An 18686-nucleotide genomic window follows, 5' to 3' on the forward strand; every position below is an offset into this window, starting at 1 on the left:
GGTTATATTGTGAAGGTAGGTTAAATCCATGAGGTAGGTACTGATGAGGAATGGTGACAGTCATTACCCTTCAGGCATACAATTGTTGAAGGTGATTCAGTTTGAATGTCACCTCCATGTTTCGTGATGCATCTTATGGTAGCTAGTGCTGCCACAATCCATCTTGCAAATATTGTACTGATTCCCATTATAAGAATTTCATAAGTTAGAATTGCCAGTTGGATTCTGTTATAGGAACCTTCAAGATCTGAACCTATTGCCAAGGTGTTCTGATCAGAATCCAAGATTTCCCATGTGCCAGCCATAAGTTCAGCAGCAATGATCCAGTTATCTCTTATATTGCAATAGCCACATAACTAGATAATAGTAGTACTTCAATATAATAAGCAAACCTTCTCTGGGATCTTGCAAACAGTTTTATTAGGACAATTATTCAATGACCTTCAAGATAAGAATGACTCTTTATAGGTTTGAGTAAGGAATTGAAAAAAGGTTTTAGTACATACATTGGGAATTACACCTGTTGCACATTTGACACTCCAACACTCACCTTAACAGGCTGGTTTCTATAGAATTGTGTAAAAATGCCTATTTTCAGATTTCATGTTTATAGGATACCTATAGTTATTCATGTATTTATATTTTAGGAAACATCATGACACTCTCCTACAGTTTGGGGTTGACAACAGGATCAGGAATAGCCTACTTGATCGATTACATGCTTGGCCCACCACTCATGAAACCATGCATGATGACTGTGTCACCAATGCCAGTACTTTCTAGTGACAACCTCACAACATCTGGAGTTCTGTCAGAAATGAATGTAACTTCTTATTATCCTTTACAGTGGAACATTTCAACATTGTCCTCTGTAGATGTATTTAACACCACCCTATCCTAAGTTGTTTAAAATACTGGTTCATTGAATTAAGTTTTTTTTTTGCTTTCTTATAAAAGTCAATGTATCAAAATACCTTTAAAAACCTCTATCGTGCAGAATCGATCCAACAATATATAAATGTTGTTTTGTTCTACAAGCTGTTATTAATATTCTATACTGTTAACATACATTCCAATGACTAGAGCTTAATACTAAAGAATGTGCAAGAATTGTAAATATTAATAGATGGTTTCTAATGTATTCTCTGCTGTCTATTGAGACATCTCAATAATATTTTTGTGTGGTGTAGTTATAAAAATATGTAGATAGACTATAACGACACTTAGACTAAGATAAGTTTACTGTACACACTTTAGCCTACAGAAAGTACTATAACCTATATACTTTGTGAACAGAACTGTTTGTAAAGCCTTTGTTGAATCTGATAATGATGCTACAGAATGTAATTATTATTAAGACAATTAGAAACAGTTCTGTTTGTACAAACTACTATCTCTAGCCTGATGACTGTACTGTAGAGCTCTTTATTGTAAAGATTATACATATATTTAAAAACTACATACTTTAAAAAATAAAACTATTTCAGTTGAGTTTAGTTTTCTCAACATTTCATTACTGTATTACAGCAAAGCTGAATTTACAGATGTTGGTTTAATCAAAGCTACAAGAGAATAGATACATTACTTGAACACAGCTGTATATTTATAATAAACAGTGATAAATGACCTGTCATAGTAGTATTGTTGAATACATCATTGGAAATAATACAAATCCATGTATTTAGGTATACTGTACCTCGAGATAACCTTCAAAGTCAGTGAAGACTAATGATTTTAGTTAATATTTAAATATGGAAGCCCATTCTCTTAACAAAAACACAATTATATTAACACAGTTCTCATGTGTTATCTTCTCTGTCCATTCCTTAACTGAAGGAGGAAAGGTCATTTCAGGTCAATTTTAAAGAACTTTCTGATTCACTACACATTCACAATTTATCCTTAACTGCACAAAATACTGTCAAATAATTACTGCACTTTTAATTCAAACATCTTTTATCGTCACGATAAAATGGTACAGGGAAAATAAAAAGTTGTTGTCTTTTTATTTCTTTTCTTTGTGAACTATTTTGAAGAGAAAGCCTTGTTATCTTGATGTGAAAAACTGAGAAGTCTCCTGAAATTTGATGCTGATTCCTTGGTTCATAAGTGACAGCTTTAGAATCCGGCATCACAAACATACTGTTCATGGTGTCGAGGAACACACATATATATAATAGAGGCAACTGATATGGGCATTCAAAACTTTTATTTAAAACACAAAACAGGTAACAATATTTCGACCTCCACATGTCATTGTCAGGTCAAACAGTTACTTGTTTTGTGTTTTAAATAAAAGTTTTTAGTACCCATATCATCCATCTCTGCTATATACAAACTTTGTTGTTGCCATTTCCTTACCAGTAAATATCACATTCACCTTTAAGTGTTCACAAAACAATTACCTTTTTTGAACACACTAAAGAAAGTATCAAATTCCTCTCCACCTACAGAAAGACTTGTGTTACTTCAGTGTCTTAAAATTTTAAACCACATCACTCTAAGAATGTTAACATTAGTACAATTTGGGGTTAGCTACACTGTATTGATTCTAAATATAACAAAAGAAAATGATTAGAAATCATGTTAAAAAAGGAATGTTTGTTCCCCCAGTACTGTGAACTCAATATTTTTAATGTTAAAGAAAATAATAAAAAGGAGAGCTCAAAGTTCAAAACACCACTCTTATATGGACACAAGACACACATGTTCTGTAAATGATTCCATTTATCAGTAGACTCTTAACTAAAAAACCAACACAAAACTGTTGGGAAGTTTGGCCTTGTCATAAAGATAATATTTTGGATAACACAAACCATATTTATTAAACCTGTACTTAACACCAATATAACTTGTGACAAAACTATATAGGTAAGAAGTTCCCAAAGAACTGTGTCACTTATAACATTTTACAAGTACAATGTAAAGAATGTGGACAAATGTTCATGGAATATAGTAAATAAAAATCACACAGTGCTACTATAGTATGCCGTCCACACAGATACTATCATAATACCACACAGTGCTAGTATAGTATACTGTCCACAGAGATACTATCATAATACCATACAGTGCTACTATAGTATGCAGTCCACACAGATACTATCATAATACCACTCAGTGCTACTATAGTATGCTGTCCACACAGATACTATCATAATACTACACAGTGCTACTATAGTATGCTGTCCACACAGATACTATCATAATCAATGTTTTAATAATTCAATAAAACATAATTTCTTGCAAAACAATTTATATCTATCCATGCTTTTGCTCAGAAAATAATAATAATTTAATAAGTTGTGTGTTCCAAGAGCATACCTTAAATTTAGGTTATAATTGTGCCAGTTTTGATTGTTGGAAGTTATTTTATTGAAATTATATGTGCCCCAAAAATATTATGTATTTTGATGTTTTTTATTTAGTTATTTTGTGCTTTATTAGTTTAAAATAATTATCTATATATAATAAAAGGTGCAAATTGCATGTAAACAAAAATTTAAATAGTGATGATGACAACATCTGTGTAGACTGTACACTATAGCGTAAATATCTTCGTAGACCATGTGCTATAGTAGCACAAACCACACTTATGGATTCCATGACATGGAGAAAAACTGTCCACTGATGTGATATTGTTTTAAGTGTGGTAACATAACAGTACATAAAACCCTGAAATGCTAAATAAAAGATTTACTTCAATCTGAAACTCTTAAACACACAATTCATCTTTCTCAGAATGAAAATACAAAAACTACATCCAGAAATTAATCCCGACCAAACCTAAATTTTTAATTTTCAAGTTTATACTTCCCCTAAAAGCTAAGTAAATGTATGTACATAATGTTAAAGAATATACAGGTAACTTGACTTTGTAAATATTAATTTCCTGATTAAGCTGTAATGACAAAATTTTGAGGAAATTAAAGAAAACTAAAATAAACTAAGTTTTATTTTCTAAAGTGCAGTAGTATATAATAATTTAACCTTGTGAAGAATGAATACTCAAATCTCTATTATCATGTATATATATTACTGTGAATGATATTACATATATTTTATAATTTACAAGTCTCTCAATATGTTAGTAGTTACAGTGTGTGACCATTCTTATTGTATAAGATATAGAAGAAACAAAGTAAGGTGAAACACTTCTCAAATTTGAATACATTTAAAAATGAATATGGAGACACGATAAAGGGCTACTGGCCCAAACACAGTTTTTATATTCATTAATAAACATATTTATAATCTGGCAGGTGTTTCACTTTGTTTTCTTATACATTTTGTAATTTTGTTGCCCGTACAATTTTTTTTTATTCTTGTCATACAAACTGTGTAACTGCTTGTATTTCTTGTTAATTCAGATATATTACCATCAACTAAAAATATTATGCTTCCAAAGTGAGTTCTTCTACTCCAATATACATGGCAATGTCTAGGCCACAGAAGCATATTTACACACTAAATACTAATGTATCTCAATACATTATTTCATCAATAGTTTGAGAAAGTGGATTTTCACTGTATGTGTTACATCGAAGTAGATTCAAATCTACAGAACCCTGTTATTCTTCTTTTTGTTGCACATTCAGTTACTTTCTTAGAAATCCTGTACACCAGTATTGCTTATTGTTGATAAACTAAAATCAGTATCTTGTTGTTTTTTTAGATTAAAAGCTAATTTTCATGAGTGTAATATTGTAGTGTATTTCATTTTTCTGACCAATGAATCATGAAATCTGTATGTTGAATTTATTTTATTGCATTTAATCACAAAATATTTTTGCTTTTAAGTACATTTTATGTATGTGTAGTTCTTAAAATATGAAATAAATATCTATACATCCAATTTACTTACAGAATTTTATGTTAAATGAAATACTCTACTAAAATATGTAGAAGTTATCTTATGCAAAAGTAACACTGATAGTTTGTCTTCCTAATATACTAAAACTAATTTATTCCTCCAGTTTTATTTATTTATACACATGCAGATCTAAAAAACTAAATAAAACTGGAAGAATATATTAGTTTTAGTATATTAGGAAGACAAACCATCAGTGTTAAGCATTACAATTCAAGAAAATAAATGTTGTCCACTTGAATATATAAGTGACATAATGTGTATTAGACAGTAATGAATTTCTGACTTGTATAGCAAATGAATGTGTGTTGAGTTTACGACCTGCATGTTTATTTATTTGTATGATCTATGTCAAAGAAAGCATGTAGCACGTGTGTTTGTATGTATATATATTAATTCTTAAGTAAACAAATAAAAATATATATGTATGTAAGTTGTGGTACTGTTTTTTTTAAATCACAACTCTGATTATTTAGTATACAGAACATATACCTTATAACTTCTGTTTCCCTTGCCTGACTTCATTATATTTAATGTATTCAAAAATGCAACTTTCAAAAGAACAAAATGTTAAATTAAAACAATGTAATTTTTAATTTTATGTATTTTAAAGTTGTATTGTGAATATGATAATGCTGTAGTTTTAAACCTTCCATTGTTACACGTGTGACAACCAGTCTGTAATTTCTGTTTGATACATGATAAAAATATGTGGCAAAGTTTGAATTACATATTTTAATTATAGCAAGCATTATACAATACATTTGAGTTATTGTAAATTGTATCATACTTTTAATATACATAGGAATACAATGTTAAGGGGTATTAACAGACACTGATAAATCAAAAACAATTGATTAAATCAATTTCTATACAGATCACTAGTCAAACTTTGCTTAGACTACTGTACTGATTTGGTCTCATGATCTAAAGATACTGACTTATTGAAAAATGTTAAAGATAGCAGAGGGTATCTTTATGGGGAGAGGCTAAGATTTCTTAGCTTATTTTCTTTTCAGCAAAGAAGAGTAGGAGGTGATCATTTTGAAATTATAAGACTACCTGGGGACTAATAGAATAAAAGGAGAAATCAAAAACTGCCTTAAAAATAAGAGATGGATTTAAGTTTTTACTTTTTCTAAAGGGTGGATGTGCATGGACAGTCTTGAGAAATTGAACAGTCCCTTGTTGTCCATGTGTTATTATTAAACATTTTATGATAGATAAGTCTTTTGAAGCCAGCGCTGTGTCCAGTGAGATACAAGAAAATAAATCTCAAGCAGATACTTATTATAACCATTAACCCCACCCCTGTATCTCATATAAGTTCACTTTTAATTAGCACAAAGTAACAATAATTGATTGGATTGATCACACCTGTATGCCTATAAGGAACTGGTTCTTCTTCTGTTCCATTAATGGTTGAATGGTTTTGGTTTCTTTTTCTTCTTTTAAATACTGGAAGGAGCTGTTAAATCCTGTTGTTGTTTTTTTTATGGTGAAAGAAAAAGTAAAAAAAATATGATTTATTAAGTCAAGTTTTTAATATCGCCTTTTATAAACATAAATTAGTATGATGATAAAAACTGGTAAATCTTGAAGATACAATAGTACTGTTAAAGGTGCATGTAAGGACATTAAATAATGGTACTATCTTAGATGGTAATGGTACTGCCTCTTGAACTCATATAATGCTGTATGTGTAAGAGCTTATAAAGGTTTTGAAAGTTGTATTTTGATTTATCTTACCATGGTTGCAGATGAAGACATAAGGCATAAATCAGAAACTGTCTAATAAAGAGGAACTAGCCAAAACAAAGCATACAACAAAATGAAGAAGAAAACATAAAAGACTGGAATGAGTTCATCCAAATAAAATATGATTTCATATTATGAAAAATGTTCAACCAAAATTTATAAGCCATGAAATTTACAGTAATTAAACAGAAAACATATATATATATTATTTCTTTTCATACAAAGTAAGTTATTAACTAGTCTTTAATAACATAACACTGATACAATATAATACACAATAACTGTGGTTGGTAATTTCTACAGAAAACACAAGTAAAATCCTTAATGTTACCTCAATACTCTGTGTAAATTTTCATATAAGTTTTAAAGGATACTAAAAATCAAATACAGTGTGCTAAACTTTAGTTTTTTTGTTGTTTTAAAAAGATGTAACATGTAGTGTTCCTGAAAAAGATAAAGGTATTGGCTATGTTATCTTGAGGAGCAAAAAGGATTGAACAATGTAAACCCATAAAACGTTTTGCTACCTTGTCTTTCCCAAGTGCTCCAAAGCTGGGTTATTAGCGGAATTTGCTTATCAATTCACTATCATGCTCATTAATAAATCATTCTAGCATGTGACTTGGATACGTGGAATAATAATATAAAAATGTGATAATTATATACACCAATTTGAATTAGATGATTACTTTCGTGAATTATGACACTAATGGATTAAGCTGTACAACCTTGAATTAATTAAAAATAATGAGAAATCATAATGCAAGTACTTGAATAGTTACAAAAATCTACAGCTTTGAACTTTAAAAACTAATTTCGATTAGTTGGTTATTTTCATGACATTAATAAACTTAAATCATAATTTCAGTTGCTGGATTTTTTATTCGACACTTATCAACATAACCAATCCTCATTAATAAAGTTAACTGTCAAGTCCTGTTTCTGTTCTAGATTTAACTGTACACAACTTAAAATTTAGTGTCTTTCTTTAAAGAAATATGTCAAGTAAAGATACTATTTGTCTGATAAAATTTAGTAGTGCACTTTTAGTTCATTTTCATTTACCTTAACTTTAAATTTTTACTACAAATCCTAAACCTAACTATATTTCGCATTCACAAGCATGCCCTCTAACGGATTCATTTCACATCACTTGTTGGGCATTAAGTTTAGTAATTAAATAGTGGGTTTTTATAGTTCACAGAATTTTACATTTTAATAAATAAAGTATGGCGAATATATATTTCTCATAAATACTCAAATAGTGGTTTAAAATTCCATAATAGCTTTTAAAATCTCACTGTATAAAAATCAACAGAAACACTCGATAACCTAAATTAGAGGTCGCTTTCAATTCATGACTAACAACTTACCAATTTTGCTAAGAACGAAGGAAGTAACGAAATACTACTTAGTAGGTTAAAAGTATCAAGTTAGTTTTATGCTACAGTAAAATACAAAAATCATACAGAAATAAGATTTTCTGGAAGTTCGGAATAAGTAAAATTTCATGCCCAACACTGAAATGACTAAAACGGGCTTGTAATATATATATTTTTATTTCATTGTGCCGAAATTACGTGAAAACAAACTTTTTCAGGGCGTCGTTTCGTTTCACGTAAGTATCGTTTGCGGTGTTAAAGCTAGTGAAAGTAGTAGTAATACTGGTAAAGCAAATCTTCATCCCAAACTAATCTTTTACAGACCTACCTGTGAATTTATAAAAACGTCATTGATATTACATTCAATTATTGCAAATAAAATTAATAATTATATGTCCGTTGATTGGCTTTCTAAGTCGAACTATCTTAGTCCTAGGAGTAGATTAGTTTTTCGAATTTATAAACTCAAAAATAAAGCTTAAAAGACTTGTTTGTGTTGATTTAAAATTAAAGATTAATTCATTTTTGGTCGTCTTAAATCAACGCATAATTATCATAGTTTAAGAAAATCGGATTCTTCAAGTGTTAACTATTTTACATATTTGATACTTGAATGTAAAAATAAAATGCATCTGCAGGAACTTGACCAAAAGTAAACTAAGTTAAGTTATAGATTAGGTACCTTCCAAACGTACAGTAGGGACTTTATAGTTTTAGAAGTTTTCCTGCATGTTTGTCAAGTTCTGCTGCATAGCTCGATTTCCAGGCAAAGCTAATGAAAATTGCTTCTTTTTATTATATTTGTATCATTTCTGAAATATTCAAATATTGTTTGGTAGAAATATTTGTATTGTAGTAATGTAATTTTTAGTAATAATATTTAAAGGATAAAAAAGTAATATACCTAAATATTAATGAGAAAAATTATATTGACTGCTTTTTTGTTTCTACAACATTCCTTTTAATTTATTTGCTGAAGATTCAAAATTTGCAATGGGCAAATTAAGAAGAATGTGGGGAAAGGAAAAAACTTCAGTTAATGTGATTTTTATCACAAACGTTAGGCCTGCTTTGTTTCTAATGCTTTACCAACTTTCAGCATTTAAACTAACCTTTAAAAAAGTAAATTAAAAGCAATTTTTAAAACTTCTGATAAATGTTGCACCAACAAACCATATAGAATTGTGTATGTATGTGCAGTTTTATATATGTGTGTGTGTCATATATGCACACAATTTCACTAGAAAACTTTCTAAGATTTTTCAGTAGTTTTAAACACACGCACACATATGTAAGCTCAATTATAATTTTAAGACTTTTAGTGTCTACATTGGAGAGTTAGTTCATAACCTAAAGTTAATTGTTTCAGGTACTACCAGAAGCAGAAATACACAATGCCTCATCATCACTGTTGTGTCATTGGGTGTAAAAGTGACAGCCGTTACACTATTCCTGACCCTGATGATACACCTCTTAAATTTTTTTGCATCCCAAGTGCAACAACAAAAAAAGATTTGCATAATAAGTGGATGGAACTGATAAGAAGACCTGACCTGAGTGTTTCTCGAAACACAAGAGTGTGTTCTCGTCATTTTGTAGATGGTCGTCCAACTCTAGAAAATCCACTTCCTATTCAGAATCTCACACCTGCTTCAGAACATCAAATCTATTTAACCAATTGCACTAACCCACATCAAACATTGTTTGGCATAAAAAACCAAGGAACATGCCTCAGAAAATATTACCCAGGAGAAAAATCAAAGAATATTTCAAATAAAGAAACTTCCCAGAAATCTGTTAATCTTCTGGCTGTAAAGAAACAAAAACTTGAAGTTAACTCTCGAGTAATCACTGATGACATTTTATCAAATGAGATATATTTTGCCCAGCCAGTTTTGCATGAGTACAAGTCAACTCAAACAAGTTATTTTGCCAAACAGACATTGACAAAAAGTACACAGACAGAAAGTGTTGAAAATGATGACTTAACATGTTCACAAAGGAAATTTTATTCAAGTTCCAAAACCCTACCGTCTACATTGTTACCTTTTATGCAGGTAAAATTACCAGTCCCTTTAAACATTACCTTTTTAAAAAATGATAGTATGCAATTTTGTTATTATACTGGGTTCAAAACCTATACAGATTTTCAAACATATTTCGTAGAAGCTGCCTCAAAGCTAAATATTTTTAGCTTTCATCAAGATTATAAAATACAGAAGGATCATGAGTTTGGTGAGAGTAAAAGCAGTAATCTGATTAGAGAACTCTCTACTTTATCATTAGAAAATGCTCTTCTATTGGTCCTGATGGTGAAGAATCTAAGCCTACAGTTTCATGATGTTGCCCATAAATTTCAAGTTTCTGTTTCAACAGTGCAGTATTTAATGGAAAAGTTGAGTCCCATTTTAAACAAAGAAATTGAGTAACAGTGTATCATATGCATATGTTTAAGAAATTACATCCTCATAAAAACATACTCCTGAGATTTTTTTTTTTACTGGAGAAGGGGCCTGTTTTACTTGAAGATAAATTTTAAGCAAAAATTTGTATTCTGCAAGTAATGAAATTTCTCTCTCAAAAACTTGGACAAATTTCTCCATGAACTGTTAAAGCATCAGGTGTTATTGTTTTCAGTAAATTATGATTAGGACTGAGATAATTGAGATATTTTAAAATGCATTGTTTAGAGCTACAGTTTTTATGGTTATTGATTTTGCTGCAGGATTTTAAATTGAACTAAGCTGATCAGTCTCGGTTGTAATCTTCATAAATGCTTTCAAATTATTTTAGTAAGTCACCAGTTTTCTAACTTCACCAATATGTAAATTTATGGATAGTATCATTCTTATTTGGATTATTCTTTTTATAGTAAAATTTTTAAAATCGTGTTGACCAAATTTAGGAATGATGCCTTTTTAAAAACTATAAAAAAGATTTTCTTTTCTCATGTGATGATATGCAATGATCTATACGTACAAGTTTATTGTAATTCAACATAATTAATTCAAGTAATTTTTAATACATATAGACACATACACAGAGTTGCAGTAAATAAAATATATATTTATTAAACACTCAATTAGGTTGCATGAGATAGTGTAAAGTAATGTATTTATTTATTATTGATATTTTAAGAATTGTTTTTGAATGATAGTAATAGACATAGGTTTGAATTATTTTAAACCTTGTAAACATTTTCATAAAAAAAATACAAATTGTGAGATGTAATGCTCTTTGATCTGTTACACATGTTCATTCTTTGATATATTTTATGTTCCACCATATTTTGACAAATCAAAAGTAACTGATGAAAATAAGTGTTTAAGTTTATTTAACAAGTTGGTAGGCATATACAAAAATTAATTACAACTGCTATTTTTCAGTAGTTTCTAATATACCTTAAGTATTCTATTGCACTTCATTACTTAAGGTATTTAGCATTTATAAATGTCCTGTGTCTTGGTGGATAACAGTCAGTATGTCTTGATGAATCATAGAAAAGGATTTATGCATTTTACTGATTTGGACATTTGTACGGTGTGAGGTAATTAAAAAATACTTTCCAGTTGGCACCTAATTAATGATAATGCAATACAGATTTTCTACATGTTTTTCCACAAGTCACAGGTAATTTTAATACATGCAGTAAAGTATGAATACATCAAGTTATATTATAAATGAATAAAATAAGATCTAGAACACATCTCTAATGTACGCTTGGATTCTTTAAAACAGCCTGACATGTTGGCAAAGACTTTTTTTTAGGAAATTGTGGAGTAAAAGAAATTATTCTTATCTAGATCAAATATTATTTATATAGTTCATAAATCCAAAAGTAGGTTTTAAGTTTGTGTTTGAGCTACTAATATTTAGTTAGATAAAAAGTGTAAATATATTATTATAGTTACTGTTATTGAGTTGTTTCTTTCTCTCAGGGTATAACACATACAAATTTGTCACTTTGACGTTAGAGTTATGTTTATTCTCCTGCACGTGTAGGATGTTTTGTTAAAAATAGTACAATATAAATTATTTTTTGTTTTGTAATGTTAATATTTCATATATTTTTATTACCAGTGTAATTGGTTTGTTTGACATTTTAACATTTAAAATGAACTAAAAGAGACGTGTTATATACATAGCACTGATGCTGATATATATTAGTCAACAAACAGTAAATTGTGCACATTCTAGAACAGTTTGGATATATGAAGCATCCAACTATAATTAAATGAACAAGCCTGTAGGAACAGAGACATCTAGAGGGGGTTAGACCCCACATTTTTTTTGTCTTAGGTCATGATTTTATTTATGCATCTTTTTAGCATGCATATGCAAATAGGATATTTCTGTTAATTTATAATGAGCAGTTCTGTGCAAAACACTTGGTTGTTGACAGAGGCACTGATTTTACACTTTTGCACAAAGTGTCAAGGATTAGCTGTCTGTCTGGATCCAGGACAATGTCTCATCTTCATGGTAACTGACTTTTGCTTGAAAACAAACTAAGTTTAGATATTGCATTCACATTCATAAATACAGATTTTTGCACAAATTTGGCATTACTTTGATAAAGCATAAGATGGATCCTTTGTGAAAAATTTTAACTATAAAACTTGAATGTGGTAATCAAATGAAGTCGACCACCAAAATTTCTCTGATTTTTATAAATATTCAGTGATGTTTCAACTGTGGGCAATTGCTTTAAGTTTTTCTTTACATGATTTGAATTGTCATAGTTTTTTTATGTTCAGACAAAATTGTTTTTATCATATAAGTATGCCTTCTATGCTTTCTAATCATTTTTGACAATTTTTAGTATATTGTATTCAACTGAAACATATGTTTGGCAGTTGTTTTATTGAAATAGAACCATTTTTCTAATGAGATGCCAATTTTATGCAAAAATGTGCCAAATGTTTTGCTACAAGGTATACTTTCTCATCTCGAAAAATACAAGATATAATTACCAAATTACCTACTTAATTAGATTCTCACTTTAAAACAAACAAACTTTCAAGATGTTATCAAAAAAGTAATAAAGTTATTTGGGTGAGACACTGTCCATATTCCCATCTGCCTATGAAGATAATCCTATAGTCCTGTTATTACATTTGTATACAGCTAAAAAATACAGTTAATATCTTATCATTAAGAGTTAATGCAACAGTTATTCTAATTAGCTAAAGTTTCCATTTGAAGTGAAATTTGTAGTATCAGTTATTAATTATACAGGACTACTCACTGATCTAGCATTTGTGAAGTGAAATCTTCCAAATCATAACTGATCACATTTATTAAAAAGTGTAAAGAAAAATACCTTTGAAACAGAAGATATCTGATAGTATTTTTAACTCAGTTTTGAAACCTCTTTGGGTAACCTTGATGGATAAGGATGGATCTTTAAGTAAGTGCAGGCCAGTGCTTTATAGTGGAATAGTACATAATACATTAAAACGACATATCAAAGAAGTGCCAAAAATAGTTTTGACTATAACTCTTGTAATAATGCCTTCAAGAATAAAAAGTATAGAATCAAATACAGCTACACGTAACTAGCTTAAAAATTACTTTTTCTGTATGTGTGAATTTATGTCATTAATAATGTACTGATATCTATGTGATGTCTTATGGTTCATTTGATATCAAAAATCAAGCAAGACACAAAGTTATTGTAGCACATGTTCTTGCCATGGATATTGGTCCAAAAACTTTGAGATAGGGTTAGCTTTTTGGAAAGTATGAACATTTATAGGTTTAGATGATTTTGAAAGAAAGAAGATCCTTCTTTTAGAAATACATCATTGTGAAGGTGTACTGAGTTACCTCTTTTTTTTTATAATTTTGAAGTTAAAAAATACTTTTGTTAGAAATGTTTTAATGGAGATCATGTTTGTTGGCTCACTTTGCTCTGAGTCAGACAAATAGTAATTTTGTATCAGTATAATTTTTAGCCAAGACATAGAAGCTTATAGAATTGTGCTGAGTTTGTTCGTTGTTGTTTTTGTTCAAGTACAATCTTTTAGTTCATAACTTTGTCATCTCTTGACAAATTTACATCTAATTACAGTTTTGGACTCAGGAAGTCAAACCCTTTCAATTAAATGTATTTGATCATTTACAAGGTCTCATAAATTAATTTACTGTAATTCTAACTAAAAGAATTTCAGTTTGAAGGTAGGCTGGTAGAGAGATCCTGATGAGTTATAAAACTTAAGTGAATATATGCATGTAACATGCTTGGCATTGCTGGCACAAAAAATGTATCTAATAAAAAGGAAAAAGGTATCCTAGATTAATTTATACTAATTCTGCCTAAAAGAATTTCAAGTGCTGCAGCTATTGACAACTGTTTGTTTTTTAATCTAAATAGATCCATGAGTGCAACATAACCATATTATAACTTTATTTTTCTCTTCATTTAAAAGTTCTTAATGAGTAAGTAATAATAAAGGCAGCTTTCTAAATGTAAAAATGTATTTGTATTTGCAGCATTTACGATTGCAATGCTAGAAACCAGGTTTGATATGCATAGCACAGATAGCCCATTGCTGAGCTTTTAAGCTTTAATACAAAAAACAGCCTTTCTGTTACAGTGTATAAATGTAAATATATTTTATCTCTTTGAGATAATTAAACTAATCATTTGTAACTTATGAACAAAATTTAATAACAAGCTATTTTTTATTGTTTTAGAATTTTTTATAGTTATAATTGTTTAAAAATTGAAATTTGTAATTTCTTATAAGCATTTGGAAAGATAGTGCTAGTTTATCATGTTTAAGTTCTGTTTCATTTATAGACAAAACAGATTGATATATTTAAAACCTCAAGTTTTTGTGATGTTATTTTTAAATCAACTTGAAATTTGTTTCAGTGCCATTAAACTTGTACAGTCATTCCTTTTCAATGTTCTCTGGCTGTAATACTTTACAAGATTCACTATTTAACATTAGCTATCTGTTGTTTCACTAATATTGATTGTTCATTTATTTAATGGTGTTCAGTGATCTTCAAGATTTAATTGCTGTGTGTATGTTATTAACACATTTTGAAATGTTTGCATTTTTTGGAAACTGAATATAAAAAAATTCCATGCCTATAGAGTGGGATTAATGTAATATATTAATCCTGTTTCATGGACTTTATGAAAGTGGCTAACAGAGTTAAAGCTAACTGATAGAACAGTGTAGGTGTTATTGAAATCAGGAAATGACAGTTCTGGATTATAAAGTCAAGTTATAGACAAGTTTTATTGAAGGTTAATAATATATTGTGATATTTATTTTTTGTGTATTTGAACATAGAACATATTCCTTACTCCACAAAACATTAAATCTTAGAGGTAAACCAGATGTGCTGTATTTGAGTGGGTATAAAGTAATACTTAGAATGAATTATTTTCTTATACAAGTATGTATACATAGGACTAATGGTTTGGTCTTTCTGTATGGTGTTAACTTGTGTGTTTTTAATTATTAATTTATTTAATACTTGTAATTAGATAACTCAGTTTCTATTGTTATTTCATTGGGTATAATATATGTATGTGATTACAGTGATTTATTTGGTTAGGGTTTATGAAGGAAAACTCAGAAATTCTCAGATAAAAACCTTAAACATCAGCACTGTAACTACAAACATGAATGAGACTGGTAACGTAGTAAATTAATAACATGAAAGTAGACATGAAAATTAAAATTCTTAGTTTGTTAGTTAGTGCAGAAACCAGGTTGGGATACATCAGACTACTCATCTATGCAAATTCTAGTCAAACATAACATTTCTTGTGTTAAATACAACAAAGGAAAAGTGTTATAAAAACACATACTTCTAATTAAAGTTAATGTAGGTATATCTTTCTCCATAGACATAAATATTTATTTAGCCTGACTACAGTTTGTAATTTTTATGCATATATGTACTTGGAGTTATTGATTTCCACATCTGTGTTCCTTTTTTCGTTATACGTACACACACACACGTATATTTATTTATTTATCACTGAAGTATGTATTTAAAGAAGGAGAGAGAGAACAGGAATACCATTAATTAAAGGTATTCCCTTTAATTAGTTACTATTAAGTACTAATTATTTGTTAGTTTATATCCTTCTTTATGGCTGCTCAAGTGTTACCATCTTCAAGTTATTGTTACAATTATTGTATGTGATGAAAAGAGTTTTGGTTTGATCCTGATTCTTCTTAATAAGGCAAGAGTGCTATCCAGCTGAAAGCCTGGAGAATTGGATCGCACAATTAAACATCCTTTCTAACAAGAAGAACCAAGATTGAAGCAGTATAATCTTACCATAAATGTTTAGGTGGTATATCTTGCTTGGAAGAATTTATTCTCTGTGATCCAGTAATGTTCAGTTGTGCACCCTCACACAAAACAGCCAATTTCTCCAGTGTATGCACCATTATATTGTAAGATTTGAATTACATTTGTTTTAATACTGCTTTACAGTTAAAGAATGAAAGCAGTGAGCATGAGTTTTATACCAGTTTCAGTTGATGTATGGTTAGTACTGTAATCATGTGACATTAAAATGGTTTTCTGAGAACTTCACAGCATTTCCCTTGTAATAGGTTCTATAAACTCTCAAAAGTGTGAGTAATTTTATTACTGTTCATCGTTTACAAACTAATACAAGTCTCTTTTGTTTTTTAGAAGTGTATTATTTTTTAAAAAACGAGTAATTTTGTTGTAAAAACAGGCATGAAAATAAACAAAAAATGCTTTTAGCCAACAATTAATAAAATTTATTATACAGCATGAATTTGCTTGTTCATTTTTAGTCCTAACATGGTTCATTTATTACTATAAATTTTATACTGATTTTTTGTTCGTTTTTTTTTTAATTTGGAGCATTCAGTATTAAAGACATACTGATACCTCAATATCTTTTAGTGTATCACAGTAATTTTGTGGACACTTAACAAGAAGTAAATTTATAAGATAACTTATCTCAGTTTACAAAATGTATCTCCTAATAGGAAGTATAAATAATATTTTAGGGCTAGAGATTGACTATATATGTATTTATAGATTACTTGTTGCCTTCCACTGTAACTGCTGTGTAACTCACTGATGTACTTCAAGAGACAAAAGTAAGAATAAATTTGGAACTTACAATATTCTTCTAGTTTGTCCATAAATTAGAATTTTGGTCTTGGCCTCAAATTATTTTAATGTACAGAACACTAGAACTTAGCTTCTAACTGTTTTTCTGTTTTTAATACATATATTTTCACTATCACATAATTATACTAAAATGACCAATTCTGTTTCACAGAAGTAAAGGCAACTTAAATTTTATGAATATTTGATGTAAGTTTCTAAATAAACTTCTTATTGTACTCACTATAACGAAACAAGATAGAAATACTTTAACTAAAGTTAGCACCAGATCAAACTTTTCTATATATACACTGTGCTGTTATGCAAGGAAATGTATTAACAGTACTATAAACTTTAGTCTACACCAGGGTTCCCCAAAGTGTTCATTATCGACCCCTGGTGATACTGTACAGGGGTGAATAAAGACCTTAGGGTCGAGATTGCCCATAGGGTAAGGTTGGCCTATACCAGCAACTGCCCTACACCTAGAACCAATAGTGAGCAAATGACATTTCTTTCTTTTCTTGAATCTTCCACAATATATAAATTCACACAGTAATGAAAACAACATATTCTAAAACTAAATTTTCATTTAATTACTTGTTTTACTATTTGGTGGTCTATAACGTTTTGAGTTCATCAAGGAGTCCAACAACTCAAAGGCTTGGGAGACCCTGGTTTATACTGCACATTCATTTTTAATGCATCTGTGTGCATATTTTAACACTTCAAATAATACAAAGTCTTATAACTAAATACTATTACTAAAACTAGAAAACTATTCATTAAATCCTAAGTCTTGGTGAATGACTAGTTGACTTGGTTCATTCAGTAGATAGTGTTGCTAAAGTACTCACATTACAACTGTTACAAAATGTAATCTGTATTATAAAGTGAAATCTGGTAGAGTACACTTAGTTATAGTTTCTATGACCAAATACAGACTTGTACCACTTTTAATTACTAAATCTTGTGTTTGTCCCAAGCCAATAATGTCTCACAAGAAGTTCATGTTCACTTCTGATCATCTTAGCCCTAACAAGTTTTAAAATAATAGAATAACACAATATGCAAATTAACTCTCATTAACATACTTCTTTTAAAATAGCTTTGGATGGCCACATTTAGAATTTTTGCCAGTTCCTTAAAAAATACTGTTTAATATTTTTAAACAATGGGGAAATTTTTAGATAAATAAAGAAGTTTATACAAGCTTCCTGCCTAAATTACAAGTTTTGTGTGAAAAGGTTTCCTATTGTTGTGGTAATTCTCTTTGAATATATAACATTTTCATATGTAATGAAATAGTTTAACAATCTAACTGATTTTAGCAACTTTTATGTTTTTCAAAGTACTTGATATTATAACGTGATTTTTTGTATGTTAGTAAAATCCATTTTTAATTAAAGACAATTGCAAAATTCACTGTATTCTAAAACCTATCCAAAAATTTGGTTTAAATTTCAACAAATAGTATATTACACTAAAATAAACCTTTTTTTTTTGTTTAATGTATTCAAAACCTATTAGAATGCTCATGTTCTATAACT

At 29.2% G+C, this 18686-nt stretch overlaps 2 protein-coding genes and 1 long non-coding RNA gene across 4 annotated transcripts in view; 2 read left to right on the forward strand and 1 right to left on the reverse strand.

Annotated features, from left to right (window-relative positions):
- Ent3 (equilibrative nucleoside transporter 3) overlaps window positions 1–5350 on the forward strand; it is a 28187-nt gene extending 22837 nt beyond the window's left edge. The window contains exon 6 of one of the 2 annotated variants that reach the window (XM_076480785.1): window positions 648–5350. In XM_076480785.1, the coding sequence (XP_076336900.1) occupies window positions 648–901 (254 nt within the window). In that variant the 3' untranslated portion in view covers window positions 902–5350. The remainder of the gene's footprint in view (window positions 1–647) is intronic. The other variant, XM_076480784.1, reaches the window with a different exon arrangement.
- Window positions 5351–5592: 242 nt separating this feature from the next.
- The window catches only part of LOC143239582 (uncharacterized), a 45702-nt gene continuing 32608 nt past the window's right edge, over window positions 5593–18686 (reverse strand). Inside the window, exon 2 of the long non-coding RNA XR_013021247.1 lies at window positions 5593–6348. This is a non-coding gene — a long non-coding RNA (uncharacterized LOC143239582). The remainder of the gene's footprint in view (window positions 6349–18686) is intronic.
- LOC143238083 (uncharacterized) lies at window positions 8003–17150 on the forward strand. The gene is made up of 2 exons (XM_076478017.1): window positions 8003–8246; window positions 9380–17150. Exon 2 carries the CDS (start codon window positions 9405–9407, stop codon window positions 10437–10439), a length of 1035 nt encoding a protein of 344 aa, XP_076334132.1. The 5' UTR covers window positions 8003–8246; window positions 9380–9404; the 3' UTR covers window positions 10440–17150.

The sequence above is a fragment of the Tachypleus tridentatus genome, chromosome 13, assembly GCF_004210375.1.
Source record: "Tachypleus tridentatus isolate NWPU-2018 chromosome 13, ASM421037v1, whole genome shotgun sequence".
NCBI classification, from domain to species: Eukaryota; Metazoa; Arthropoda; class Merostomata; order Xiphosura; family Limulidae; genus Tachypleus; species Tachypleus tridentatus.

Excerpts from the sequence above, each read along its gene's own strand:
- LOC143238083 (XM_076478017.1), top strand. The coding sequence starts at position 9,405 with ATGCCTCATCATCACTGTTGTGTCATTGGGTGTAAAAGTGACAGCCGT.